Raw genomic sequence first — 27,593 nt, 5'->3', positions numbered from 1 at the left:
AACAAAAGGAAGAAAGAAAAATGTGTGTTTCCGGTGGAACGGGGGCAAGTAGAGTTGACCTTTCAGGCGGCCACACCTACTCTTTAAAGCCCGCTGCGTACACCCCTTGTCCCTTCTCTCACTCCTCATAGAGTCATAGCTCGGCGAGAGTAATTCTCTTGAGGACAAAACACAGCCAAACAGAAGGGCGCCATCCGGGCTCAGGACAAATAAAGGGGTACCCTCCGGCCTCTATATTCTCGCCCAAACAGAAACACACGCCCTGACGTTATTCACTGCCCAAAACGCTCAGAAAACAGAGTTTTGAGTAAGGAGCTCAGTCTCTCTTCCAGTATTCTGCTTCACCAGGTACGTAATATATCAGCTAACGTTTTCGTAGTCAAAACACACACAAAAAGAGTGTGAGCCTTTGCCCTGTTTGTAAATTTGCATGCAAACCTTTTGTCTATCAATTTGAAGTGGATCTGTGGCTCACTTCTCTGTCCTTACATTTGTAGATTATTTGTTTGTTGATTATTCTGGTTTGGTATCGGGTTGAGAGTTTATAGTTAGATCTTCTGAATTGTTTGTTAGTGGATCTTGCGCTTTTTCCTTGTGTATAATGCGTTAGGAAGTTTCTTGAACACCTTTTTTGATGCTCAAAGACGTCTAAATGTTGTTTTGGGAATTGGGTTTCAAAGATCTTGATTGAACCAGAATATGGTCTTTGTTATTTTTATTAACTAAGCTGAAAAAAAGTTGTTTTTTTTTTTTTTTTTTTTTGTAGTTATTTTCATGGTTCTATTGTTGGTCAACGTTAGTTTGGGGATTTATAAAAGCCCATCTGGCAAAATTCTTAGTTGTGTTGCCGATTCTCGCTTTGCCATTGTTTTTTTATTTTTTGTGAAATAAGGATTTAGAATCGTCTGGTTTCATTTGGAAATATACGTGACATTTTTCTTTAATTTTTTTCCAAGAGACAGCGGGCCGGAATGGCTCTACTGGATCCGCTGAGATGGTCTGAGTAAAAAAAGCCGATGACAACAGAAGGATTAGATGAATCGGGTCAAATCGAGTAGGCTGATCAGGTATTAGTAAAGGAACTAGTAATGTTTAAAAAAAGAAAAGAAAAGAAAAAGAGGGTGACCAAGGACACTTTCTTTAAGCATTATGGCTACTGGATTGCTTTCGGATGCCGCTAGTCAAGAGAGATGGCTGGTAATATCTTGGGCTTGGTTCCAAATAAGGTTGATAATTTTTCACGCGATTTGTGAATCCAACACGAATTTAACATAAAATTAGAAAGTTAGGATTAATGGATAATTAAATGGATCGGAATATAATTGACTTATATAGTCTTATATTCCTGCTTTAACATGACTCGAACATGACACGACATTTAAGGTTGTCAATTTTTTTACACAACTCGTAAACCCAATACAAAATTAGCGGGTTAAGGTTAAAGAATCTGACATGTTTAATTAAATGAGTTGGGTTATAGTTTTATACACATGCGTCGACATGACTTGAATCCGACACACGAACAAGAATTGTCACCCCTAATTTTGAACATTTAGCTTCTTCCCTTATGCATGGTCGATAATTTGAGGATTTATGTTTTTGATAGATATAAACATTGTACTCTTATCCCGAGTTATGTTATTATGGACAGAATCAAGTGAAATGACATTGAATTGCTGATGGGGGGAAATAAATCGAATGCGAAATAGTGTTATTATAGGCTATGGTTGGTGGAGATATAAAATTTACCGGATAAGATATTTCATTTTTTGGGACCATTTTGTTTACTTTTAGATTATTATTATTATTATTATTTTAAGTAGGTTACTTTTAGATATTGGTTTACGGCTTCACTACTCTCTCAACCTTAATGTAGCTAATGCATTTTGCTACTTGTTTTTTTAAGTTGATATTTTATGGAAACAATGATTAGATTGGCCAAAGAAGGTAAAAATGTTGCATTGGAACCTTTTTATGTTGTCTTAGTTGAGTGTTATATCTTGTAGGTGAACTTCTTTGGCAGCCAGCATGTATCTTCTGAGAAGGCACCCTCAGAATCCTCAAGAGAATGACTCTTCACAGAAAGATGCAAAGGTTATTAACTACTTGGACAGAAGCCATTCCTTACAAAAATAAAATAAAAAACTACTTGGACAGCATTCTAGGGCAGAGTGCATTTTTTAACATAAAATCTTTGATTTTTCTTCTCCTTTTAATTGATTGCCACCAAGTTTGCTCTCTATAATGATGTTCATAATAGAGTTGAAGGTTTTCATAACATATTGAAATAGACGCTTAATGAGGCATATTACGAACAGGTCAATGAACTCAGGGCTGCTCTTGGACCTCTATCTGGACGTAGTTTAAAGTTCTGCACTGATGCATGCCTGAGGAGATATTTAGAGGCTCGGAACTGGAATGTTGATAAGGCAAAGAAAATGTTGGAAGAGACATTCAAGTGGAGGTCCGCTTATAAGCCTGAAGAAATTCGTTGGGTAAGTAGTGAATTATTGATTACATGTTTTCGACATGCAAAAACTAGAAGTACTTATGTTGTGATTTATGGCTGTTTTATACTTTTAGTTATTTTTGCTTTGACTTGGTGGGTTCTCTGTCTTTTTCTAGTTGATAATCAGTGGTAGGGTGTCCTAGCATATACATGCTGTTGCCCTCTGTTTCTAATCATATATTTGGCAGACAGAATTGAGTTTAAAATCAGATAGCTCTGCACCAATAATCTTGTATACTGCATTCATTAATCTAAGCACTGTTAAAGGTATAAATACTTTTGTACACTACATAGCCCTTTGCCTAATTGAGGTGTAAATTTTTTGTCCTTCACCCCTTGCATCATGGAGTCATTAACCTCAGTACCGTCCCATGTCTAATTTTTAAACCTTAATTCTTTGTTAACTAATTAGAAGCATTTAGAGTTGTCAACATGGTAGAAAGAGAAATGTTACATGCACTCCCAACTCCACACTACCAAGTGCACATTCCCTGATGTGGCAGTGAAAATCACCATTAGATTCAAAATCCAATGGAGTTAAGAGTGGATGTAACATTTCTCTTGGTAGAATTGCCAACTCCAAAATGGCTACATTCAGTTCTTCGGTGGATTTAAATTGTTTTTGCAATAGCCAATATATTATTACCTTTAACACATGTTTCGCATTCTGCATGACATGTATGTGATGACTGAGGCCGTGACAAGTAGCAGTTATTGATGCTAATATTTCAATACTATTGTTTTATTTAAGCCTCCCCTTACTTTAGAAAGATGTTATTGTTCAGCATGAAATAGCTCACGAAGGTGAGACCGGCAAAGTGTCCAGAGCAGATTTTCATGATCGACTTGGAAGGACTGTGCTTATAATGAGGCCAGGGATGCAGGTTGGTCTGACGATTTTCTTTTGTAAGGTGTGTTATTGTCTCTTGGTTTTTATGAATCAACTAGTTAACCCTTTTTTTCCCATTTGTCAGAACACCACATCAGGAGAGGATAATGTTCGCCATTTAGTCTATCTTTTAGAAAATGCTGTCCTTAACCTTCCTGAAGGTCAAGAACAAATGTCGTGGCTGATAGATTTCACCGGATTTTCATTGAACACCAGCATCTCCGTTAAAACAGCCCGTGATATTATTCACATCTTACAAAATCACTACCCCGAGAGGCTTGCTGTTGCATTTCTGTATAGTCCACCAAGGATTTTTCAGGCATTCTGGAAGGTTTGATCTCCTGCTCTGTTTTCATTTTGGTTTTTGGTTACATATATATTATTGCTCCTTTGTACCTTTGGACTGAAGTTTAACAATTACTGCTTCTTCCTCCTTTCAAAAAAAAAAAAAAAAGATTTAAAAGGTTTATCAATCATGGCATGGAAGCAAATTAATATGTAAAATTTCTTGTCGGGCTTGGGGATAGTAATTCTCAGATTGATTTAGATCCTGCAATAATTCTGTTGCCTTAGCTCGAGTGTCAAGAGCGTAGATTTATTTAACCTTTTCCTTTTTTCCCCTGCTGGCAGCTTCTGCTGCTTGATTTTCATTCTAGATAAGATTTCCACGACTTGAATGGGCATATTATCTCAACTTTTAGCAGTTAGATCTCTGAACTTTGTGCTATTTTTCGATTTTTATAGGCTGTCAAGTACTTCCTGGATCCAAAGACATTTCAGAAGGTGAAGTTTGTATACCCCAAAAGTAGAGATAGCGTGGAGCTCATGAAGACATTCTTTGATGTAGAAAACCTTCCAAGCGAGTTTGGGGGACAAGCCACCCTAAAATACGACCATGAGGAGTTCTCACGATTGATGGCCCAGGATGACGTGAAAACTGCCAAGTTCTGGGGATTTGATGAGAAGAATTCTTCCACATTATGAAACGCCATTCAGGAGAAGATGACCCATTGCACCCGCCAGCTAGCTGAGTGAGCATTATCTAGCAACTCAGAATAGTAAGTTCGAATGCAAGATATGTGACTGAGTCGATAGATGCAAAATTTCGTATCAAACGTACTGATGGGAACAGGAAATGATGATCTTGTTCAGTTCCTTGTTCTGGGGTTAATAAACATGCATTTCTTGTGCTTTTTTCTTTCTATGAGTGAAAACTGTCATTTACTCTTTAAATATCCTCGTCTTCCTAATGTTCCCCTATTTACACTATAAGCAAACTGTAATTTTTATTCAATTTTTGTATAAAAAATTTTAAATTACTATTATCTTTATGAAAGATCGTTTTGGCTGTTGTAATTCGCTAACCAAATTGCAGGCAATTGGGACGGCCGTCACAAAGAAAGTAGGTGGGCTCAACCTGCCCTCTCTCTCAGGTTGTCATACTACTACTAGATTTATTTCAGCCTGCGTGCTCTTTCATTCGTGCACATTAATGCATGTGGTACATATGAAGTGTTAATTATCACAAATTGGTCAACATTGAGGTTAGGGCTGAGCATGGGGGCGGGAATGCCCCTTTTTTGGCCCCACCCCGCAGGGGTGCGGGTTCACAAATTCACCCCCGTAAACAGCATAAAACCAGTGACATCCGTGCAGGGCGGGGGATGCGGGTTGTGCGGGTATCCTCGGGGTAAGCCAAGACATAAGAAAAATCAAATCAAAGCTAGATTCAATACCTAGAATGCTAGCAAAGATTTAATACCCATATTCAATACCTAGATTCAAGCCATATTCATAAAGAAATGATAGCAACAAAGGCCAGAGAATGGGAGAAACACCAACCTATGGACGAGGATGCAATCGCAGAGCCACAACCGAAGGTCTTGAAGCCGATTTTCCCGGTCTTGAAAACGCACGTTCATGACGTCCCCACAGGCCACAGGACCAGCGGAGCCAGTGAATATGGGAACGATTGATAGAGGCCATGGCGCTGTGTGGTGTAGGGGAAGAAAATGAAAGATGAAGAACTTGGTTGTTTTTGGGAAGAAGAAGAAAAGGTGTCTTCCAATCTTCCTCAGAAATTGAAGGAAGAAGACGAAGGGAGGAAGGGGGTGAAGGAGAAAAGGAAGAAGAAGAAGAAGAAGGGTAGGCGGCGCAAGAAGAGGAAGAAGAAGAAACTGGAAATGACGAACGCTGGGTAGGGTTTTAGACTTTAGGTGTTTTGTGGGGCGGGGTGGGTCCCCGGGGCTTTTAAAAAGCTCCAACCCGCCTCGCACGGGTATATCATTTTTGAACTCGTACCCTCAAAAAAACAACTAAAACCCGAGATTTTAGAGGCGGGCCGGGGCATGCGGGTTGTGGCGGATTTGCGGGTATTTGATCACCCCTAATTGAGGTATAGAGGGCTTCCTGTATTTTTTTTTTTCTCGAGAAAAAATCCCTTAAAAAAAAAATTAAGGCAAAAGTCTACATACTCCTCTCAAACTACCACTTAATTGACAATGTTCATCTTAAACTTATGGGATTTGATTCTTGTACAACACCAATACAACAACTGTACAACAACCCCTCACATGAGGGTGGGCCCCAGTATGTGAAACCCACCCTCATGTGAAGGATTGTTGTACAGTTGTTGTATTGGTGTTGTAAATCTAACATTTTCCTAAACTTATTGCGACAATGTTTCTCCCAAAGTCAACAAAAATGACTTTAATTTTTTTTTTGTGCAAATTTTTTTTTCTTTGGCATAACAAGAGAAATCGCCCAACTGGGGTGGCTCCGGCTCGGCCACCGTACACCTGCTCCAGCAGGTTTTTTTTTTAATTTTTTTAATTTTATTTTTAGTTTTTAGACTTTTTTTAGTTCTTTTTTATTTTTCAAATTTATAGGGGCATTTGTGTCTTATTAAAAAAAATTAAGGTTATTTTTGCAACTTTATACGGGCGTTTTGGCTTCTGCAACTTTTTTTTTTTTTTTTTTTTAAATCAAATGGAAGGGGCACATGAAGTCGAGCGAAATTGATAGAAGTTGCAGAATCGAAATCCGGGAAGTTCGTGCCAGAGAATCGGATTGCTTTGTTCAGTGCAAAGAATGCAGTACTCATATTGATTAGTTGTAAAATTCTTGATTTTCTTGTTGACTGACCAGAAAAAAAAAAAAAATATATATATATATATATATATATATATATATATATATATATATATATATATATATATATATATATATATATATATTTTTAAAAAAAAATCTTGAGTTTCTATGGTTTCAAATGTACAACTCATAGTTTTTTTCTTCTCTAATGAAAAATATTGGTCAAAGATTTGTTTATGATCTAAATTTCTATTGATTCTATAGATTTCAACGGTTTTTTTGTGTTTTTTTTTTTAAAAAAAAACTAATTAGTTTTTAGGATTTATTATTATTATTATTAAGGGTATATTTGTCATTGAAGGACCGTCGCAATTTAAAGTTGAGAGAATATTGTCAATTGGGTGATAATTTGAGCCTTTGAGGAGGGCATGTGGACTTTTCTCAAAGATGGTTGATATACAACATACTCATGGCTTTCTCCCATACAACTTTTTTAAAAATCAATTATTAGATCGTACAACTCACACATTCACCCATGTAAGTCTTACAGATCCAATAACTGATTTTTAAAAAAGTTGGAATAGGACAAATGTATCCTGTTTAGACTTTCTCTTTCCGAAATATTAAATTGGTTATCAAACTCTAGGCTTGATAAAACTTGGATCACACCAGATGATACTTAAAAGGTGTTAAGGATTGTGATATTCTTTTATTTAGACTGTTCGAATAACACAGAAATTTGGGCAGCTTAAGATAGAGGCTATTAAGTTCACTTTCTCTGGGCAGGTATTATTCTGACAACCTAATAACAGATAATCAAATTTGTGTGACAATAGCTCAATTCTTATATTAAAATAGTCACTCGATTCTAGCCAATGCCCCTTTCATGATCATTGCAGAAGCTACCGTAAAGCTCTCCAAAATTGGCTTTTAGTGCCGACCAAACATGATATAAACCAGGATAGGAGTAGGACCAACGGATAGTTTTGCAGAAGTATGGTTTCTTGAATCTCCGAATCTTAAGATGATTTAGAAAATTGTATCCCATTACGAGAGACTCAGAAAAGCTCCCGATCTTGAATTACACTTCTTACATGACGTTCAAAATGAGCATATCCACAAATGCTTTAAAATTTCCATAGTGTGTATATTTAGTTAATATGAGGCAAAAATCACGTCCAACTACTTTCTGATTGCTATCTTTAGGCAAGCACTATAGCTTATGTATTCTTTTTTTAATCATTTCTCTCTTCTTCTTTTTTTTTTCTTTGCTACAATCATTTTTCTCTCTTCTGTCTTGGTGGTTTAAGAAAACAATAAAAAAAAAATGGAAAAAAATATTCAATCCTTTTCCTTCTTGTTGCTGGATATTATTTAAAGATAATAGAGAATGTAATATAAAATCTGTTAGAATTTGTCGAAAAAGTAGTAGAAAAGGTTTCAAAAAAAAAAAATTGGTGCTTTTTGATTGAATAAAATGCATATACAATTCCTCGAAATGCTTAAGCCATACTAGAGATTGAAGTGGATGTTTAGAAAGGTTCAAATTTCGCATGGCCAAAATGTAGGGCATTCGTATCATCTTTAAGCAGAAAGCTGCATTACTATAACCATGCATGGGCTTCTATGGCAAGAAGATTCTAGACTGTTCCTATTGGCAATTGGATCTAGGCTGCAATGGTCTTCAAGATAGCCAAACATTTATATAATCATAAACTTACCTGCTAGGTGCAGCCTAGTGGTCAAAGGACGTGCTTGAGATGAGCCGTGAACTTGGACATTCTGAATTCAATTCCACACTAGAAGTTCTCCTGGATTACTTGATACATGGTTCTGGTGGATGGGGTCATGTATCCGGGGTTTACTCCCCAGGGGTGGGTCCAAAAGGCCCTGTCTTGGTGAAGTTCCATGTCAAAAAAATAAATAAATAAATGTATAATCAGAAACTTATATTGTGCATTGAGAGAGTCTACCATCAACATGCAGTTCCTCACACATCCATGTGAACAGACAAATAGTAAGCACGTCTGCGAGGAGGTAATGACATTCGGTAGATAAAATTCATAATACAGGAAAAGCCAGTTCTTATTGCATTTGACAATTACTAGTGACGTTTTCCCTGTACATAGGCTAATTAAGCAGGAAAGTGTACTTGATCAAAGTTCATTGGAGTAGAGACACTCATCCACAAGTTGGCGAAGGTTGGGATTCTCCAAGGCCGCAGCAACTCTTTCCTTATCATTTAACTGCTTGTTAACTACCAAAAGGACAAATTACACAACATCTGTATCAGTTTGGGGTGATTGGAGTAGGGAATAACACAGGAAATATAAACATACCCCAAGACAGAATATTAGTCCTATCGTGTACTACAAGAAAAATGCATGAACAAGATGCTATACTCTCTCGTATTTTTCATTTCAGTTTTCTGTACAGATACTTGATAAAATGCGGGGGAGGAAGTGCCAAATCTATAAAATATTGGAAACTTGTATGTTAATATGCCTTTCAAGATAGAATGGCTATATTTTAAAAGCTTTCTGTTTGGAAAATTTGTTCTCATGATGAAGTTTGTCTACCATTACCCAGTCTTCAAATTGAAAATAGGAAAGACGAAAACGGGTATAGTGTTTAATGGCAATAGGTTCGGGATTCACCTGATTCTTCATTTGCATGAGATCCAGGAGATACTTTGATGTCTACCTGAAATGTGCATCGAATGTATGGATGAGAGAATGGTGCAATGCAGAAAGGAGTCTAAGTGATTATGAGATCCCTGAATATCATTTCAAACCATTCTCTCAAAGACATTGCTAACTCAACATTATGTCTAAAGCAGGCAAAAGAACAAAGTAAGGTGGACTTTAGAACTTCTAAAGCCTACATTTGAGATTTGATTGAGAGTAATGTTACTCTCCATACTCTTTTATTACACTCATTTCACAACCGGCTGATTTGATATGTTTTAAGTAGCTTAAAACACGTTACATTAGTCGGTGTGCAATGAGTGTGATAAATAGGTGTGAAGAGTAGCATTACTCTTTGATGAACCACCTACTCCTTTCAAAACTACATGAATCAATGCACTAAATATTAGCTTTCTGAGTATATATGTAAAAGAATAGGTTTACCAATCGCAAAAACTACATGAATCAATGCACTAAATATTAGCTTTCTGAGTATATATGTAAAAGAATAGGTTTACCAATCGCATGTGCCATAATCGTTGAAACAATAAAGAAACAACAAAATGCTCCAAAGTGAAGCACAGTAAAAATATTTTAAAAAAAAAAAAAACTTCTTCAATAGCAACAAAGAAAAATTTGAGTTTGAGTCAACAACTTAATACAGAAACTGACCTTATAATGAGGAGGGAAATAATGTTTTAGTTTCACTCTTAGGCATAGGCCGATTACAGTTGCCATACTGCAGTGCTGGATGGTTGGTGTGAAAGTAATCCTAATATAAACAATTAGAACTTAGTACCGCAAAATAAAATAATCAAGTAGCTTAAATTCATGTTGTTCCAGTATTAATTAAATTATTAAATTTACTACTATTTTTTATCCACTTAAACTTTAAAAATAATATGCATAATACCCATTTCACTACTTCACACTGTATAAGCTATTCTGAGTTCAAACCTCCAGTATTTTACATTTCACTAATTCCCACGTTATCCGTGTAAGTATTTTGAGTTCAAAACTGAATTCACAGGTTACTCATTTTAGTTAAATATTTTATATAATGTGTTCATTGTTCACCATTTCTCTTCCGATTAAGCTCTTAGAGTATCAATAATTTAAGAATTGCATCTTAATACCAAAACTTTGAAAGGACAGATTAAGGTAATCAAATTCACGGTATTTACTCAATATTACTCATATTTGGAACATATTTTCAATCATAAATTTCAATTTCCAAGTAACATCAGTTGGATTCGAAGTCAAAGCAATGAAACTGGAGCTCTACGAATACTCACAGAATACGACCGAGTTTGTCATCAACGGTGATCGATTCCTCCGAAAGAACGCTGAGCTGTTCCAAAGAGTAGGGATGCTCCGGATCTCTTATATCCCTCACGAAATTTACCAATTCGAGTCAAAGATCCCCAATTTGTTGTATAAAAAATAGTAAGTACAAAATTACTGAACTTTTAGAAGCAAAAAAAAAAAAAAAAGAGAGAGAGAGAGAGAAAAGAGAAAAAAGGATATCATAGATTTCTAGAGGATCAACGGCGTCGTCTCCGTGAAGATCTTCGGTGCGAGCGACCCTTTCCTTCTTTGCGTGAACCACGGGGTTCGCGTTGATAAGACCCAGCGTCATCTTCGCCCTCCTTTTCTCTCTTTTCTCTCTTTTCTGTTTTCCTCCGGTAGAAACTGGAAAGCCTTGTTGCTGTTTGCTGACGGACCAGCTCGGTCGAGGTTCCGAACGATGGAAAAAGAAATGCTACAGAGGGGACGTTCATGACGCGTATAAGTACTTTTCGAGATGGCCATTGAGAATGCACCACGTGTTTGTCGTTAGGATTACTTCTGTTTCTACTTCTATTGCCTTCCACCACATCTTGGCAGCTGCCGTTAGCCGAACAGTAACGTTAAAATGAAGATTTTTTATTTTTTTTTAAAAGTAATTTGATTTTTAAAATTATCATCGTTCCTCTGCTTGTAATTCATTTCAAATTCAATAATAATTTTAAAAATTACATCGCTTTTAGAGTTATAAGAAAGGGCAAAAGTCTTTCTTTTAGGCCTTTAGCATTACTCTAGCAATACTTATATAAATGTTATATAACACATTTTTATTATATAATTATCTTATAATGTTAATGTGTCACTCTCAATTAATCATTATATTTTATTTTTTTAACATTTATTAATCTAATGGTCGATTAAAACTGTCATCTTAGCATTGTGGAATAACTGAACAATAAAAATATAGTTTCTAACATTACTCTTATACATATAAATCATGTCAGCACTAGTAACAATTTTTCTCAGATTTTCTTTAAATTTACGAAACCAATCTATTTTTTGTTTCCCTCAAACTAGCTTCACCATAGCTTTCCTTATTATTTCTATATACTATTTAAATATTATTCCAAATCAGTGCTAGGGGAAAAAAAAGAGTAAAAAAAAGATAAGGGAACTAAAGTGTTAGGCCATCTCCAGCAGTTGGAATTAAAGTAGCTACTCAAAAAGTGACAATCTCTACTGTAACTACTAGTTATCTTAAAAACACTCCAACAATAATATCTATCTCACTCTTTATTTTCTTTAAATAATATATATATATATATATATATATATATATTCTCTCTTCCATCCTCAGCCCCAACCAGCTAACCTCATCAAACCCACAACCAAACCACTGAAACCAACCTTGCCCACCCACGCCCAAGACCCAGAACCAAACCAGCCTTGCCCACCCACACCCAAGACTCAGAACAGTCGATGGTGGCTGGTGCGGTCGATTGTCAGTGGTGCGGTGTAGTGAGGTAATTTTTCCTAAATTCAACATTTTCTTTGCTTCTCCTTGGTGTTTCTCGGCAAACAAACGAGGGATTGAGAATGGTATCGGTGTTTCTATACCATGTGGTGGGCGATTTGACGGTGGGGAAGCCGGATTCAACATTTTTCTTTACTTCTCCTTGGTGTTTCTCGACAAACAAACGAGGGATTGAGAACGGTGTTTCTGTACCATGTGGTGGGCGATCTGACGGTGGGGAAGCTGGAGATTGTGGAATGCCTGGAGACGAAGACGGTGGAGTCGGCTAGCAACGCACGTAGACGGCGGCGACATCTGGGTCGTCAAGGACGGTCTCGTTCGGCTCTGGAGCTTTGGGAGGCTTGGTCGGACCTCGGCGTCGGCACTTAGAGAGGAGACCGGTGCCTATTCCGAGCGGCGTCAGTGCAGAGAGAGAGGCGTTGGCGTCGGCGTCGGACCTCGTTTTCTCCGGTGGGCGAGAGAGAGGAGTGAGAGAAAGAGGGAAGAGAAAAAAAAACAATAAAAAAAAAAAATAGTAAATATGTGAACAGTGAATAGCTAGTAGTGGCTATTCACTGTTGCTGAAGTTAAGAAAAAAATTAAGATGACTATTCTGTTGGATGAAGAAAAAGTGGTAAAAATAGTCAAATTTGATTTTTTGGTTAAAATGAAGCTTCTGCTGGAGATGGCCTTACCCAAGCCCTTTGTTTTCTCTAACACAAATAGAGTCTGGTGTTAGTGCTCCTAAACACCACATTTTTATCCATTCTTTTGATATGGTACTGCTGATTTTTGTTTTTTTTTAGATTTTTTTTTTAATAAATACTGATTAAAATGATGGTTAGGTTTTAGATGTCTAGGGTGTGGGCCAACAAAGTTCCAAAAATGCTCGATTGGGAGCCCCGCTTTTGTTCATATTTTTTAAGACCTCATAAGTTGCTATGAGGTAGTGGAACTCGAGTTTATGGCGTTTGTGGCATGAAAGATTTGGTTATGGATAAATGATGTGATCCATGGAGGTGAGTTTACTCATTCCTAACACATTACAAGGAAGGCGAGTATTTCTTTGGATGAGTTTCAACGAGCTGCCACGACAAATTTGATTGCACAGAGTACTGGCCTTGGAGAAATTTCAACTTTGTGGCACTTACCCCTTACTGGTACATATAAAGTTAATTGGGATGCCACAGTAAATTGGTATGATTATAGTAGTTTGGAGTTCTGAGGGGTTTGTTGTGAGTCTTGTGATTGCACGAAGTACTATCATAAATTTTTTAACTGAACCTGTGGTGGCTCAAGCTTTGGCAGCTCTACATGCAATGGAATTCAGTAAAGAGATGGGGCTTTAATGATATTATTTTGGAGGGAAATGCTCTACAAATTATTAAGGCAGATAAGAATTGGACCAAAATGGGAGCAATTATGGTCATATTGTGGACGGAATCAAAATAGGGTTGAGTTAACTGCGATCTTAGAGAATAGAACATGTGAAGCGGGATGCAAATAAGGTTGCTTATACCATAGCCAAATATGCTATTTTAGGTGTCATAGATAGAGTTTTGGTTGAATAAATTTTAACTTGTGTCTCTGATATTGTATCTAGAGAGCTTTTGCCCCTAGGTGATTGAAGTTTATTCAATAAATGTTATTATTATCAAAAAAGAAAAAGGAGCATTGTCATATCAATCAAGTATGATAAAAATGTGGTTTTTTGGCATTTATTTATGAGTAATATTATAAACCACATTTTTATGTGATAATTATCTTACAATATTGATGTGTCAATCCCATCAAACCTTTCAATTTTTTATTTGTTAATAATAACATATATAATTGTTGGTTATGACTGTCACATCAACATTATAAAATAATCGTATAATAAAATTATGATTTATAGTATTTTTCTTTCTCCAAATAATATAACGAGCTAAGAGTGTTATTAGGTTCTACAAATTTTATTACCAAGTATCCTGCAGGTTGATGTGGCAACAACTTAATATGTCATGTACTAAATAATTAAATTTTAGGGTTAAGTATTCCTATGGTCCCTGCGTTTTCACAACTTTACTTTTTACTCCATGAATTTCAATTTGCATCACATATGGTACTTCAATTTTAGGAAAATACTGAATTGATACATCGGTTAAGTTTTTCGTAAAAAAACTAACGGCTCACCATGTGTCAACCTCTGAGGTTGACACGTGACACTACATAAAAAAATTAAAAAAATTAATTAAAAAAATAAAAGCACAAGGGGGTGGCTGAGCCACCCACCTTGGCCACCATTTTGGCCAAAGGGGTGGTTCGGCCACCCCCAAGGGCCAAACACTCCAATTTTTTTTTTTTATTTTCCGTTTTGTCGTTGGGGTGGCCGAACCACCCCCATAGGCCACGGGGGTGGTTTGGCCACCTCCAAGGGCAAAACCAATCTTGCCATTTTTTTAATTCTATCCGGGGGGGTGCCACCCCCTTTTTTTTTAAAAAAAAAATCTTTTTTTTTTTAATTAATTTTTAATTTTTTTTATATAGTGTCACGTGTTAACCTCTAACCTCAGAGGTTGACACGTAGCAGACTATTAGTTTTTTAACGGAAAACTTAACCGAGGTACTAATTCTGTATTTTTCTAAAATTGAGGTATCATTTGTGATGTAATTTGAAACCCAGGGACTAAAAAATAAAGTTGTGAAAACTCAGGGACTAAAAATGTGTTTAATCCTAAATTTTATTACATACTTTTTTTATTCAAATATTTTTATGTGAATATATATATATATATATATATATATATATATATATATATATATATATAAAATTATGGGCTTGTTACTTACACATCATGGGCACAACAGGGGCACAACAGCCCTTCACATGGGGGTGGGGCCCAGTGTCTGGGTACCACGAGAAATGATCCCTACATTCATATCTCATAACAGTCCCACAACAAGCTGACGTGACTGGTAATATTTTATTATTTTTTTTGTTTTGTTTTTGTAAAAAAATATAAAATATTACCAGCTATGTCAGCTTGTTGTGGGGCTGTTGTGAGAAATGAGTGTAGGAATCATTTCTAGGGTACCACCCCCATGTGAGGGGCTGTTGTGCCCCTGTTGTGCCCATGATGTGTAAATAACATTTTCCACAAAATTATAGTACCCTGAAGAAAATTCATGGCTTCTCTTTCTTCAGTGTTGCACTAGATTTTTTTTTGGGAAAAATCTTTGGCGTTTAGGCATATATATACCATTTTTTGTTTTGGCGTCCAATATTCAAAAGTGACTATTGATCCCTTCAAAGTATCAAATTGTGACAAAAAAGACACTCTATCATTTTTTTTTTTATTTTTTCCGTCCCTTTGGATAGAAAGCCAGTCATGTGAGTCACACATGATTTTTGCAAACCTAAACTCTAAAAAATGCGCCCAAAGGAGAAAATGAAAAAAGAAAAACAAAAAGGAGGGGGGATCCTTACCCCTCATTTTTTTTTTTTGTTTTCTTTTTTAAAGAAAAACTTTTTTTAATTAATTAATTTATTTTAAATTTTAAATTTTGTGTTTAGCATTTTTAAAGTTTTTCTAGCTCGATATTTTTATTTTTATTTATTTATTAAAAAAACCGATCCGAGCTGACAGATAAGAGTTCGACTAGATCTTTGTGAGCCGAGTTTGAACATGTGTTTTTTAGCTGAGCTAAGTTCGAAAATTCAATTATGAGCTTGATTCGAATCGATTACAACCCTATTTCTTAGTCATTATCAATGGCATTCAAACATATAACTTTCAATCCACAAAATCGCGAGATAATTTTACCAATAACTTAAAAACTTTTGGAGTTCTGGTGGTGTTATACTAACATCCTTCAATAGATTCCCCACTATATTTTCATAGTTACAAATGCATATTATCACATAATTGTGGTGTATTTAGTTAGGACATATATTTATTTCAAATTAGCCAATTTCGCTTATAAAATTGTCACGTGTTTTTTTGAGCACGCGAGAAGCATATGCTTAAAAAAGTTTTTGTTTCTCACACGTTTATGGACACGTGACAATTTTTATATATTAGATTATTAAGTAAATATGTACTTCTCATATGATCAAATAATACATGACAATATAATAGATCAATTTAAAGTTGAAAGAAATTTCTTAAACCTAATTTGAAATGAAACTTTGTCGTCTTTTTTGAATGAAAAATTCATGCTCTCGCTAAACTCTTCAAATGGTAGTACTCTATGAAGTTAATATCATGAATAAAATTAAGATATTATTCCTTCTAGACTTGCTCAGAAGGTTATTGGAGTGCCGCTTTGCCAAATAAGCTTATCTACTTCCCTTTTAGTTAATCATCCTCGTAAAGGTATTGGTAAATAGTGATAGTTAATGTTATTATGGTATTTTTTTTTGTAAGAAAGGTTTAGACTTAAGTGTAGTAAATTTCGTTTATTTCTCTTCATCCACTAAATAGTTGATAATTTAATGAAAAGAATAGCATATTAAAATTAAGATGAACTATTTTTTGGTTAACATTAGATTTTAAAAATTTAATGATATATTATCATAAATATATTGTCAAGTCATTTAAAAATTTTAAACAATATAACTCCGTATATTGAAATATTAATAATGAAATCGTTCATTTCCAAAAATTTGACACTTTTAGAATTATTAAAAATATTCGGATGATTCAAGCGGTGTCGTATTGCTTCAATAATTTTTTGATCCATATCATACTTAAAGCTCCGATGAAGAAGCTCCGGAGTTGATCGACGACGACGACATGGTACATAGTGCCTACGATTCCTTCGAGCTCCTCAGCGATTGCCCTACCAAGATCGACGCTGTCGAATCGTACGACTCAAAGCTCCTCCTCGGCTGCTCCGATGGGTCCCTCAAAATATACGCTCCCGAATCCTCCGGCTCCAATCGTCATCCGCCGCCCGATTACCACGCCCAGGTGCAAGAGCTGCGCAAGGAACCGTACGCACTGGAGAGAAACATGTCTGGGTTCTCGAAGAGGCCTCTGGTATCGATGCAGGTCCTGGAGTCGAGGGAGCTCCTGCTATCGCTCTCGGAATCGATCGCGTTCCATAAGCTCCCCAATTTGGAGACCAACGCTGTGATCACCAAAGCAAAGGGCGCGAATGTGTACTCGTGGGACGATCGGAGAGGCTTCTTGTGCTTCGCGAGGCAAAAGAGGGTCTGTATTTTCAGACATGATGGTAATTCCATGAATTCGTTGCTATCTCTTGCTGGATTTTTAGGTGTTTGAGTTTTGATTCAATATCGTTGTTGTTTGGTTGCTGAGAAAGTGTGAGAAAGAAAGTGAAAACTTGGCAATTCTATTAACTTTTAGGTGGTTAACTGTGTGTTGTGGAGAATACCATGTTGTGATCACTTTGAAAATGAAGATACAATCACATATTGTATGTATAATGCCAAAATTGGCATTTTATAACTGGCTTCTAAATGTGTTTTTTCATGTATATTGTATGGAATCTATGGATAAGTGGATGTGTTCTCGTAATTTGGCTGAGGATTACTGAAGTTGTTGTCAATGAATAGAACTAATATTGTGGATATCTGGTGGAAGTAACTCTTTTTGTATGTGCTGTTTAGGGGGTCGAGGATTTGTGGAGGTGAAAGAATATAATGTTCCGGATATGGTGAAGTCGATGTCTTGGTGTGGTGAGAATATATGTTTGGGTATTAGAAAAGAATACATGATACTAAACACCATAAATGGGGCATTGACTGAAGTATTTCCTTCCGGGAGGCTAGCCTCGCCTTTTGTGGTCTCCCTTCCTTCGGGGGAACTTCTTCTTGGGAAGGTATTATTTTCTTTGCTGGCTGTTGATATTCTGCTTTCGATGACAGGAATTGCTCATTGAATGTATATTTTATGGTTGTTAGGTACACATACGCTAACAGAATGTTAAAGACAATTTTTTTCAAAAAATTTCCATTTAGTGAAATTCCTTCTGTTGTGTATGCAACATATATGTAGAAATATGCTCCTGTATTCAATTCTGATTGTCGAATGATACAAATGTTTATTGTTTTCTGTAGGAGAACATTGGTGTCTTTGTGGACCAAAATGGGAAGCTTCTTCAAGAAGGTAGGATTTGTTGGTCAGAGGCCCCTGCAGAAGTTGTCATTCAGAAGCCGTATGCAATAGCTTTATTGCCAAGATATGTTGAGGTAGCCTGACCATTTGCTAAGCAAGAGTAACTTATGTGCTTTTCTGTATTTGGGTGTGCAATTATTCATTTTCTGCAACTTGTGTTTTTCAGATTCGGTCTCTTCGAGATCCATATCCATTGATACAGACTGTGGTTCTCCGAAATGTTCGTCATATTGGCCAAAGCAACAATTCTGTAATTGTTGCATTAGAAAATTCTGTTTATGTGCTCTTCCCTGTTCCTCTTGGTGCACAGGTATTCAGTTAGTTATAAAGCATTTTCTTTGGAAGCCTAAGACTAGGACAAGACCAAGCAAGAAGCTTTTCTAGTCTAGGAACAAGTGTCCGTTGTAGTTAATCATATTTTGTGTTTGGTTTTTCTGGATTTAGGGTATTTATGTAAATCTATAATTAATATTGGGCGTGAGCTGTAGTTCTAGGCCATGGGTTTTGGTCGACTCTATTTCGGAGATTGTTTACTAGTCAACTAAGGATTCAATTACAACTTCTTCTCGCATCTTGGTGATCCTAATTCATGCCATTTCACATACCCTATCAAAACCCTATAAAAATCCTACAATCCCATATATTTTCCCCAACCATTAGCCATCAAACACCAACCATATTATCTGCTGTCCAAATCCCCTATAACCTAATTCTCAATTCCTGCAACCTTTCAGCCACCAAGTTACAATCTTTTCACACTCGACTCAAACTAAAAACATCGTCAAATACGTTTATAAGCCCTAAAGCTACAACATTTAAACTCTAATGTCCTCCATAAGCATCCGTAGCCATATTTCTTAATCTGTCCTACGTTGGGTATTCCTAGTTCTTCTACAAGAAATGCCAATGGTATCTGTTAGTAGCTTGAAGTGTGGATGCATCTCTTTCTTTGGAAGTGAATGGATGAGTTAGACATGTTGATCCAAAATTCAACTATTCTTAAGATTTCATATGAATCATGTAAATGTTTATATGTCCTGTTTATATTTGTCATTATATTATGCCCGATAATTTTATGCCCTGAAAGTGCAGTAAGAGTTCTCAACGAAATTGCAGATTGTACAATTGACAGCATCTGGCAATTTTGATGAAGCCTTGGCTTTGTGTAAGCTGCTTCCACCAGAAGATTCAAGTCTTCGTGCTGCAAAAGAGGGGTCAATTCATCTGAGGTGGATATTTCCTGTTAAATAATCTACTCTTCCAATAACTCATTAAGATGTTTATTAATATCATGATCTAGGTTACTAGGTCTGCTTTGTGAAAGTTGTTTGCTATATTATCTAGTCAGTGGATTTAAGGAATTCATCAATGGCTGATTAAAAACACTTTATCTAATCAGCCTACTTACTTCATGTCTCTTTTTCTCCTATTGGTTGGTGTTGCCAATCGCATAGAGAAGTTGCAAGGGGATTTTTAGTGGGGTGGTATTGGTGAAGAATTCAAAATTCACTAGGTTAGCTAATAGCTGGCCTAAGGTGTGTGCTCCAATCTCTAAAAGTGGGTTGGGGGTCCGAAATTTACTTGTGTTCAACTGAGCTCTTTTGGGGAAGTGGCTTTTGCGCTATGCTCATGAGCGAGAGGCCTTATGGAGGATGGTTGTTGATTCTAAACATGGTAGTGTGTGGGGTGGGTGGTGTTCAAATGAGGTCCATGGGACATATGATGTGGGACTTTGGAAAAATATAAGGAGGAGCTAGGGAGAGCTCTCTAGTCATTCTAGATTTGAAGTGGGTGACGGCTCCAAAATTATATTTTGGCATGACGTGTGGTGTGGGGATCAAGCTCTCAAGATATTGTTTTCCAAACTTGTTCAGTATTACACGTATAAGGAAGATGATGTGGCAAACCATTTGGAGCTTTCTAGTGTCTCTCATCAGTTGAATGTTAACTTTCTAAGAGCGACTCACGATTGGGAGGTGGATTACTGTACCTTGTTCTTCAATTTGTTGCATTCCTTCAGATTGAGTTGGGGTGGTAAAGACAAACTTTGTTAGGTTTCTTCCAAGAGAGGGTTGTTCGACATCAAATCATACTACAATGTCCTTGTTTCCCATGATAGTACTCATTTCCCTTGGAGGAGTATTTGGTTGAATAAGGTTCTTTTTAGAGTGACATTGTTTGCTTGGTCGGCTGCATTATGGAAGATTTTACCATGGATTACCATTGGGTTGCTAATATTTTCTAACTTTCATTTTTTTCTAGATATTTCTTCTTCTTCTAGTTAGATGTCTCTCTTGTATATATCCTGTATACTTGGGTTGCACCTTTGCGCTTTTTAATGAATTTTCGATGACTTACAAAAAAAGAAAAAGAAAATATTTCATCAATGGCCATAGATCAATCATGCATGTCATGCATTTAATCAACCGTTTGAATTAAATGAGTTTGCCTCACTGTATCCCAGGTATGCTCACTACCTCTTCGATAATGAAAGCTATGAGGAGGCCATGGAGCATTTTTTGGCATCTCAAATAGATATAACCTATGTACTCTCTTTGTATCCATCTATCATCCTTCCTAAAACAACTATGATTCCAGAGCCAGAGAAACTGGTGGACATTTCTTGGGATGCTTCATATCTCTCAAGAACTTCTTCTGGTTTATCAGACGATATGGAAGCACCATCCCTACAGCAATTGGAATCTGATGAGAATGCAGCACTTGATTCCAAGAAAATGAGCCATAATACTCTCATGGCTCTCATTAAGTTTTTGCAGAAGAAGAGATACAGTATAATTGAAAAGGCCACTGCTGAGGGAACAGAAGAGGTTGTTTTAGATGCAGTTGGAGATAATTTTGCGTCGTATGACTCTAGTAGGTTCAAGAAATCAACAAAGGTGAACTGCTTATTTTCCTTTTCTAGGTGATTCAACAATTTTGATATGATGGATGATACATGGATTCCGAACCTTATTTAATGTGTTTACATGATTATAGAGATTGTGAATACTATTGAGTGCAAACTTGCTAGTTCTTATATGTTTGTTGGAGTATATGTGTTATAAACTTAGAGTAAGCTCACTCATCAAAAAAATAAACTTAAGAATAAGCTGAATTTTTTTTTTTTATGCATAAATAAATAATTTGTTATTATTAAATACTTGTTAATATGAGCTATATATCTTTATCTAATGTGGGAATTTTTGTGTCATCCTAAATATTTTTATTTATATTAGAATATGCTTGATCTTGTTCAAAGTCAGTTGGATAATTTAATAAATATATATTAAAATGTTGGTGTCATGGATGTCACAATATTTGATTAATGTATTGTAATCTCAGTCCAGCTAATTTCTATTTGTAGGTCATCTTATTTGGTCTGTCTAAACATGTTGGTGTCATGGATGTCACAATATTTGATTAATGTATTGTAATCTCAGTCCAGTTAGTGTCTATTTGTAGGTCTTCTTATTTGGTCTGTCTAAACATGTCAAATAAAGCCAGTTTCTTAGATATAATATTTTGGTCCTCAGGGGCGTGGTAACATCCACATTAGCTCTGGTGCTAGGGAGATGGCAGCAGTACTTGACACAGCACTACTCCAAGCTCTGCTTCTTACTGGACAGTCTTCGGTGGGTTTAGAATTACTGAAAGGCGTTAACTACTGTGATGTGAAAATATGTGAGGAAATTCTCCGAAAAAAGAATCATTATGCTGCTTTGTTAGAACTATACAAGTGCAATTCAATGCACCGTGAAGCTCTTAAACTTCTGCAACAATTAATAGAAGAGTCGAAATCAAATCAATCACTAGCTGAGCTTACCCAAAAGTTTAAGCCCGAGTCAATTATTGAATACCTCAAGGTAAGTTCTGTTACTTGGTAGGGAACTTTTTTCTTGGTTTCAGTTAAGCTTATTTTGTGAAAACCATATTGTGTTAGTGGCATGGAAGCATTACACTGGCTATTCTTTCCACATACTAGAGTCTGGACGAACCAGATACTAATTTTACAGTAATCTCCTGTGTGTTTATTTTTACTGCTAAAGAAGGTTCCCTTCTATTTTATTCAACCTTCACCTTCCTCACATGGATTTAGCCTTTTAAATTGTCAACCAATACTTTCCCAAAGTATCCGAATTGTGACGATAATTTCTTCCATGGTCCTTGCTAAGTTCAATGTCTTGGCATTCATTACTGAATTTTGTGCTTGCGTTTGTGTGCATGTATACATGGTTACCCCTTTGCCATCTACCTAAAACTGAAGAAGGTGATCCGGGGTTTTCCTCTCTGAATGATAATTATGGAAATTTCTAATTTTTTCTGTACCCTGGTTAGTTAAAGCACTAAGTTTTACCATCTAGGGTAGAATTTGCTTTTATTTTCTGGTAACAGTTTGATTTTATAGAATTTCAGAATTTGATTAAGAGTTGATTTAGAGCCGGCATATGTTATATATGTACTAAGATTTGATGGGTTTTCCTATGCAGCCTCTCTGTGGGACTGATCCAATGCTTGTCCTGGAGTGCTCAATGCTTGTTCTTGAAAGCTGTCCGACACAAACTGTTGAGCTGTATTTGTCTGGAAATATTCCAGCAGACTTGGTTAACTCTTACTTGAAGCAACATGCTCCAACAATGCGGGCCAAGTACTTAGAATTCATGCTTGCAATGAATGAGAATGGGATCTCAGGAAATCTGCAAAATGAAATGGTGAAGACCTCATTCATTTAGTTTGGTAATTTTAGAGGAATAAATATTTGTTATTTGGGAGTCAGTGCAACTATCAAAATTGAAGGTAGAAGAAAAAGATTAAAAAATAAAAGTTACTTGACAGAACAGTTCTGTTATGCCAAATTGAGCTAGTTCACTGTTGTCATGGTTAGTGTAAGTGATGATGGTAGTTTGACTGATTTTACTAATCAAAATTGTTTGTACTTGTCATTTTTATGCATTGTAGGTTCAAATATATCTCTCGGAAGTACTTGATTGGTATGCAGATCTAAGTTCTCAACAGAAATGGGATGAGAAAGCTTATTCCTCGACGAGGAAGAAATTATTGTCTGCTTTAGAGAGCATCTCAGGATATAATCCGGAGGCTTTGTTGAAACGTCTTCCACCAGATGCTTTATATGAAGAGCGTGCAATATTGCTGGGTAAAATGAACCAACATGAGCTTGCCTTGTCTCTATATGTTCATAAGGTACTTGCCAACGTAAATCAACATATTTTCCTTGTTAGAAAATCTGCTGGCAAGGGGACATGAAATGAGTCTGGAAATATGTTGTGGCACCCCAAAGTGCGTATGGTGATGATGTTCTTAATAAGAAACTATTAAATTCAACTGTGCATTGTAACTGGGAAATCCTGCCACTTGGGTTGGCTTTTTTCATTTCAGTTGGCAATTGAACAGGGTTGTTTGTTTCTTTATGTGACTTCTTCTGTCAAGGTGGAAAACCTTGGTAGAGCCCACCACCCCTCCAACACTTTAATGGGTAATGTTCTCTCTTTTAACCATTTGATCAAAAGAGCTGGGTTGGGTTTCCCCTTATGAGGTTATACATAAAACTGGTGGAGGTTTTGTGGAACATTCGTCCTTCCACATTATTATACTTGGCTTATACTCATTTTAACTAGGCCTTAATCCCGTCCTTTAATTTGGGTTATCTTTAGTGAAATTGTATAGCCTTACTATAGTTTTACTAACCATTCATGTCATGATCAGAAAGGTTTTTACGGGCCTTGGATTCACAGCAGTTATTGAATTATTTGTTTAAATAGTTTATGGCATTTATATCTGATTTCAGTGGTTCGCCGAAGTGAATTTCATGAATTTTTTATTTGAATTTTTGACAAAAGTTGGAAGTGTTCTATTTAAATGGATTTGTATGTTCATACTGGGACCTTGGCTTTTATGAGTTGGTTGAATTTGAGATTGAATTTTTCAGTCTCTTTAACATGTAGTCGCTACTATTAATGCTCCCTATCCTAATACGAACTCTCTATAGTGTATTATCTTAACATATGAAACAAGATGTTCTTTGATGCAACCCAATATTTTGCTTTATGTTCTTAATAATGCTCGCTGAGTTATCAAGTTCTGTTGTATTTGTAGCTTTATGTTCCTGAGCTGGCACTGGCCTATTGTGATCGGGTATACGAGTCTGTAGTTCATCAACCATCTTTTAAATCTTCTAGCAATATATACCTCACTCTTCTGCAAATTTATCTGAATCCTCGGAGGACAACCAAGAACTTTGAAAAGCGAATTACAAATCTAGTATCACCTCCAAATACAAGCGTTCCGAAGGTTGGTTCATGGACTTCAGTTAAGGGTAAAGGAGGCCGTGGAAATAAGAAAATTGCTTCAATAGAGGGTGCAGAGGACATGCGAGTCAGTCTGAGTGGCACCGACAGTAGCCGGAGTGATGGTGACGCGGATGAATCTATTGAGGAAGGAGGTTATACTATTATGCTCGATGAAGTCCTTGATCTGTTGAGCCAAAGGTGGGATAGAATAAATGGAGCTCAAGCTCTCAAACTTTTACCAAGGGAGACCAAACTACAGGTATCAGTTTTATTGATGGAGGACTAACAAACTTCAGAAAAAACTAGTTATATTGCTAGGATATTTGATATGTTGATATTTATGCGTACCTAGAGCAAGGCTCCTTGAGTGTCTAAATCAATTTGCCTATCCTTGTTACTGATGTCTGATTTACTTAAGCTAGACTTTGTTAGTCACTTATTTGGTTACCCATATTTGAACTTTGTCTTTCTCAGTGGTGTGTGAGAGTTTGGGAATAGTGAGGAAATAGTCATGTGCTTGTCTTGCTCAACATCTTTTTTTTTTTTTTTTGATAGGCATCAGAATATCAACTCTAAGCTCCACTCTGAAAGTTAGTAATTTTATCTGTTATCTGCAGAACTTGCTCCCATTTCTTGGACCTCTTCTGCGAAAATCCAGTGAAGCACACAGAAATCTTTCAGTTATCAAGAGTTTGAGACAGAGTGAGAACCTGCAGGTATGCATTTATCATGCATGGGACTTCATGTAAGAAATGAGTTAAATATCTTTGGCTAAAACTTGTTTGCAATCTACATCTTGAATGTTTAGCTGTAAATGGTAGTTTCTTGGACAAATGTCCTTACATACATTCACTCTATGTTTTGCTGCTCAATCGTATCTTTCTGTGTAGGCTGCTCTCATTTTTATGTATTTTGAAAAAAAATTTATATGGTACAAATACCCATTATTTACATATCCTAAAAAATCATTTCACGAAACAGGTGAAGGATGAACTCTTCAACCAAAGGAAAACGGTGGTGAAGATCACCAGTGATAGCACGTGCTCTCTTTGCCATAAGAAGATAGGGGCAAGCGTTTTTGCAGTGTACCCCAACGGGAAGACACTTGTGCACTTTGTTTGCTTTAGAGACTCTCAGAGTATGAAAGCTGTGGGCAAAGGCTCACCGCGAAGGAGGAGATGATAATCAGTGCTCAAAGTGGATGAATGAGATCCATTTTCGATTTAAACTCAGCAAAGGATGATTTTTGTCAACAACTTTAAGCTGAAAACAGGTGCTAGAGGCACTCGTTCGAACATCAAGCGATGGATAGAGATGTAAAAACCTGAACCCCTGCGGTGAAGTGGAAAACAACAAAAGAGGTATAAATATGGTAGAATGTTGGTTTGTCTTTAGGATGAGGATCATCCTATATTTGCTTGGTCGATTGCGTGGATTTGAGGCTGGCATTTTTAAGGGTTTGAGCTTCTTTATTTGTAAGGGTGTATTAATGAGGAGAAATGGTGTTGATTGTGTATAAGTGCAATGTAACCAGAATGCTTGCAATTTTTTTTTTTTAGGGCTTTGTGTAATTTGAACAAATTTTTCCTTTGAACAGGGTTGGATTAATTTATTTCAACCTAATTTATTAAATTGACACGTGTTCAGAATTATATGCATTTTGGACACGCTGGATCGGATAAAATTGCTCCAATTCAGTTTGGTAGAAACTTCGTCCATGTAATTTTGCCGTTACTTGGATCACCCTAACTCTTAACTTGATTACCATTCTGTATTTCTTTTTTTGTTTAATCTTGAAAATTCCATTTATATTTGGAATGACAGGCAGAAGGCTAATTCAAAAGCTTACTTGAATACATTTCTTTGAGAAACAAACCAAATTTATCAAGCATTCAAATTCTGACGCTTCCCGGCGAAACGGTAAACAGTTACTCCAACCCTAGATCCGTTGCACGGACTGTCCACGTGGAGCACCTCAACTTGAAAACGTTTCCTGGCCTTCTTGAAGAAAACCGAGTCCTTTTTCCACCTCCTCAAATGGGCCATCACAAACACCTTCCCTCCCTTGTCACCCTCCCGGTCTAAGAGCAACAAACGCAGCGTTTCAAGCAGAGGGTCATACAAGTGATCGTGGTACACTACATCCGAGGCCAGGACTAGATCGAAGTCCCGCCCAATCAGCTCGACGTCATCGGCCTCTCCCCACCTCAGTGGCGCCACGTGAACAGCCCCGCCGTTCAGGTTCAAAACGCTGGCGTTGGCGTCAGCGTTGAACTGGAGGTTCGAGATGACGTGTGGGAGGTCGGTGACCGTGACATTAGCCCCGAGAGTGGCTGCGGCGGCGATTCCGACGATGCCGGTTCCGGAGCCAAGCTCGAGGATATTGAGAGGGCGGCGATGGCCAATGAGGGTGGAAGATAGGGGACTGTTGGTAGGGTCACGGCGGTGGTAGTCGAGGAGGGTGACGAGCGTGGTGGCTGCAGGCCAGAGCTGGAAGGAGAGGCCCTGGAACGGGAGCTGCCTGATCACCACCGTCGAGTCGATCGAACGGACGTAATGCTGCTGGTCTAGATGTTGATCCGTTGCATCCTCTCGTGTCGTAGGGCATCGCTTCGCTTCGTCTTGTTCATCTGGTAGGATCATTGTGACGGGGTTTATGTCGTCTTCGTCGTCTTCCCGAGTAGCCATTGTTTACTTCTTCGTGTACATTTACGGCTTCGCTGTGGCCAAGTTTTCACTTTCCTTAAAAAGCTTCCTTGTCGCGGATAAGGAAATCCAAATCCTTGACTTAGGGCTTGACCTGTGTATACCGTGTTATTAGTCATTCGTCTGTGTTACAGAAAAACGACACCGTTTTCGTTTAATGCTCTATTATAAAGATCAAGCATTCTTAGTGAGCTCTCAATTTCAAAATTTTTACTAAAATTTGGTGAAAAACTAAAAAAAGTCTACTTCATATTGAATATTTTATTATTTCTTTCTCATTTTAATTTATTTTTTTACTTTTTTTTTTCTTTATTTGTTAGGAGTGGATATTTAAAATCAATAAAAAATTAATATTTAATTAAAATAGATAAATATTTAGAGAGTTTGACATATAAAATTTATCAAAAGTGATAGATAAAAAAATAAAAATAAATTATTTAATTAAAATTTAGAAAAAATTTATAGAGCTCACTAACTAT

At 36.7% G+C, this 27,593-nt stretch overlaps 4 protein-coding genes across 6 annotated transcripts; 2 read left to right on the top strand and 2 right to left on the bottom strand.

Annotated features, from left to right (window-relative positions):
• Positions 1–39: 39 nt before the first annotated feature.
• On the top strand, positions 40–4,734 carry LOC133864533 (uncharacterized). 3 transcript variants are annotated; one of them, XM_062300902.1, is made up of 7 exons: positions 40–348; positions 963–1,067; positions 2,007–2,094; positions 2,319–2,495; positions 3,295–3,393; positions 3,484–3,729; positions 4,143–4,734. In XM_062300902.1, the coding sequence occupies exons 3-7, from the start codon at positions 2,029–2,031 to the stop codon at positions 4,380–4,382; spliced, it is 828 nt and encodes a 275-aa protein (XP_062156886.1). In that variant the 5' UTR covers positions 40–348; positions 963–1,067; positions 2,007–2,028; the 3' UTR covers positions 4,383–4,734. The 3 variants fall into 3 exon arrangements, with proteins under 3 accessions (XP_062156886.1, XP_062156887.1, XP_062156885.1); XM_062300903.1 differs by having other exon boundaries at positions 959–1,067; XM_062300901.1 differs by lacking the exon at positions 963–1,067 and having other exon boundaries at positions 41–348.
• A 3,693-nt stretch (positions 4,735–8,427) lies between these two features.
• LOC133863784 (protein AE7-like 1) lies at positions 8,428–10,945 on the bottom strand. Its single transcript, XM_062299877.1, has 5 exons — positions 10,706–10,945; positions 10,474–10,579; positions 9,851–9,950; positions 9,149–9,194; positions 8,428–8,748 (listed from the first exon to the last, which is right to left on the bottom strand). Exons 1-5 carry the CDS (start codon positions 10,815–10,817, stop codon positions 8,648–8,650), a joined length of 465 nt encoding a protein of 154 aa, XP_062155861.1. The 5' UTR covers positions 10,818–10,945; the 3' UTR covers positions 8,428–8,647.
• Positions 10,946–16,697: 5,752 nt separating this feature from the next.
• On the top strand, positions 16,698–26,040 carry LOC133862972 (vacuolar sorting protein 39). The gene is made up of 12 exons (XM_062298911.1): positions 16,698–17,198; positions 17,596–17,807; positions 18,046–18,177; positions 18,270–18,413; positions 19,220–19,332; positions 20,568–21,000; positions 21,637–21,966; positions 22,591–22,812; positions 23,060–23,302; positions 24,215–24,667; positions 25,026–25,124; positions 25,390–26,040. The coding sequence occupies exons 1-12, from the start codon at positions 16,757–16,759 to the stop codon at positions 25,588–25,590; spliced, it is 3,024 nt and encodes a 1,007-aa protein (XP_062154895.1). The 5' UTR covers positions 16,698–16,756; the 3' UTR covers positions 25,591–26,040.
• Positions 26,041–26,241: 201 nt separating this feature from the next.
• On the bottom strand, positions 26,242–27,182 carry LOC133862973 (uncharacterized). Its single transcript, XM_062298912.1, has one exon. It carries the CDS (start codon positions 27,094–27,096, stop codon positions 26,293–26,295), a length of 804 nt encoding a protein of 267 aa, XP_062154896.1. The 5' UTR covers positions 27,097–27,182; the 3' UTR covers positions 26,242–26,292.
• Between the last annotated feature and the right edge of the window lie 411 nt (positions 27,183–27,593).

This window comes from Alnus glutinosa, chromosome 3 (assembly GCF_958979055.1).
Source record: "Alnus glutinosa chromosome 3, dhAlnGlut1.1, whole genome shotgun sequence".
In the NCBI taxonomy this organism is placed as follows: domain Eukaryota; kingdom Viridiplantae; phylum Streptophyta; class Magnoliopsida; order Fagales; family Betulaceae; genus Alnus; species Alnus glutinosa.
The sequence above is the reverse complement of the archived record's forward strand: the minus strand, read 5'-3'. Positions and strand labels throughout refer to the sequence as shown.

Excerpts from the sequence above, each read along its gene's own strand:
- LOC133864533 (XM_062300902.1), top strand. The coding sequence starts at position 2,029 with ATGTATCTTCTGAGAAGGCACCCTCAGAATCCTCAAGAGAATGACTCT. Across the intron at positions 2,095-2,318 it reads CTTCACAGAAAGATGCAAAG|GTCAATGAACTCAGGGCTGC; the intron begins GTTATTAACTAC and ends TATTACGAACAG. Across the intron at positions 3,394-3,483 it reads TAATGAGGCCAGGGATGCAG|AACACCACATCAGGAGAGGA; the intron begins GTTGGTCTGACG and ends CCCATTTGTCAG.
- LOC133863784 (XM_062299877.1), bottom strand. The coding sequence starts at position 10,817 with ATGACGCTGGGTCTTATCAACGCGAACCCCGTGGTTCACGCAAAGAAG. Across the intron at positions 9,951-10,473 it reads GACAAACTCGGTCGTATTCT|GATTACTTTCACACCAACCA; the intron begins GTGAGTATTCGT and ends TGTTTATATTAG. Across the intron at positions 8,749-9,148 it reads TCATGCAAATGAAGAATCAG|TTAACAAGCAGTTAAATGAT; the intron begins GTGAATCCCGAA and ends TCCTTTTGGTAG.
- LOC133862972 (XM_062298911.1), top strand. The coding sequence starts at position 16,757 with ATGGTACATAGTGCCTACGATTCCTTCGAGCTCCTCAGCGATTGCCCT. Across the intron at positions 19,333-20,567 it reads GAGGGGTCAATTCATCTGAG|GTATGCTCACTACCTCTTCG; the intron begins GTGGATATTTCC and ends ACTGTATCCCAG. Across the intron at positions 24,668-25,025 it reads CAAGGGAGACCAAACTACAG|AACTTGCTCCCATTTCTTGG; the intron begins GTATCAGTTTTA and ends TGTTATCTGCAG.
- LOC133862973 (XM_062298912.1), bottom strand. The coding sequence starts at position 27,096 with ATGGCTACTCGGGAAGACGACGAAGACGACATAAACCCCGTCACAATG.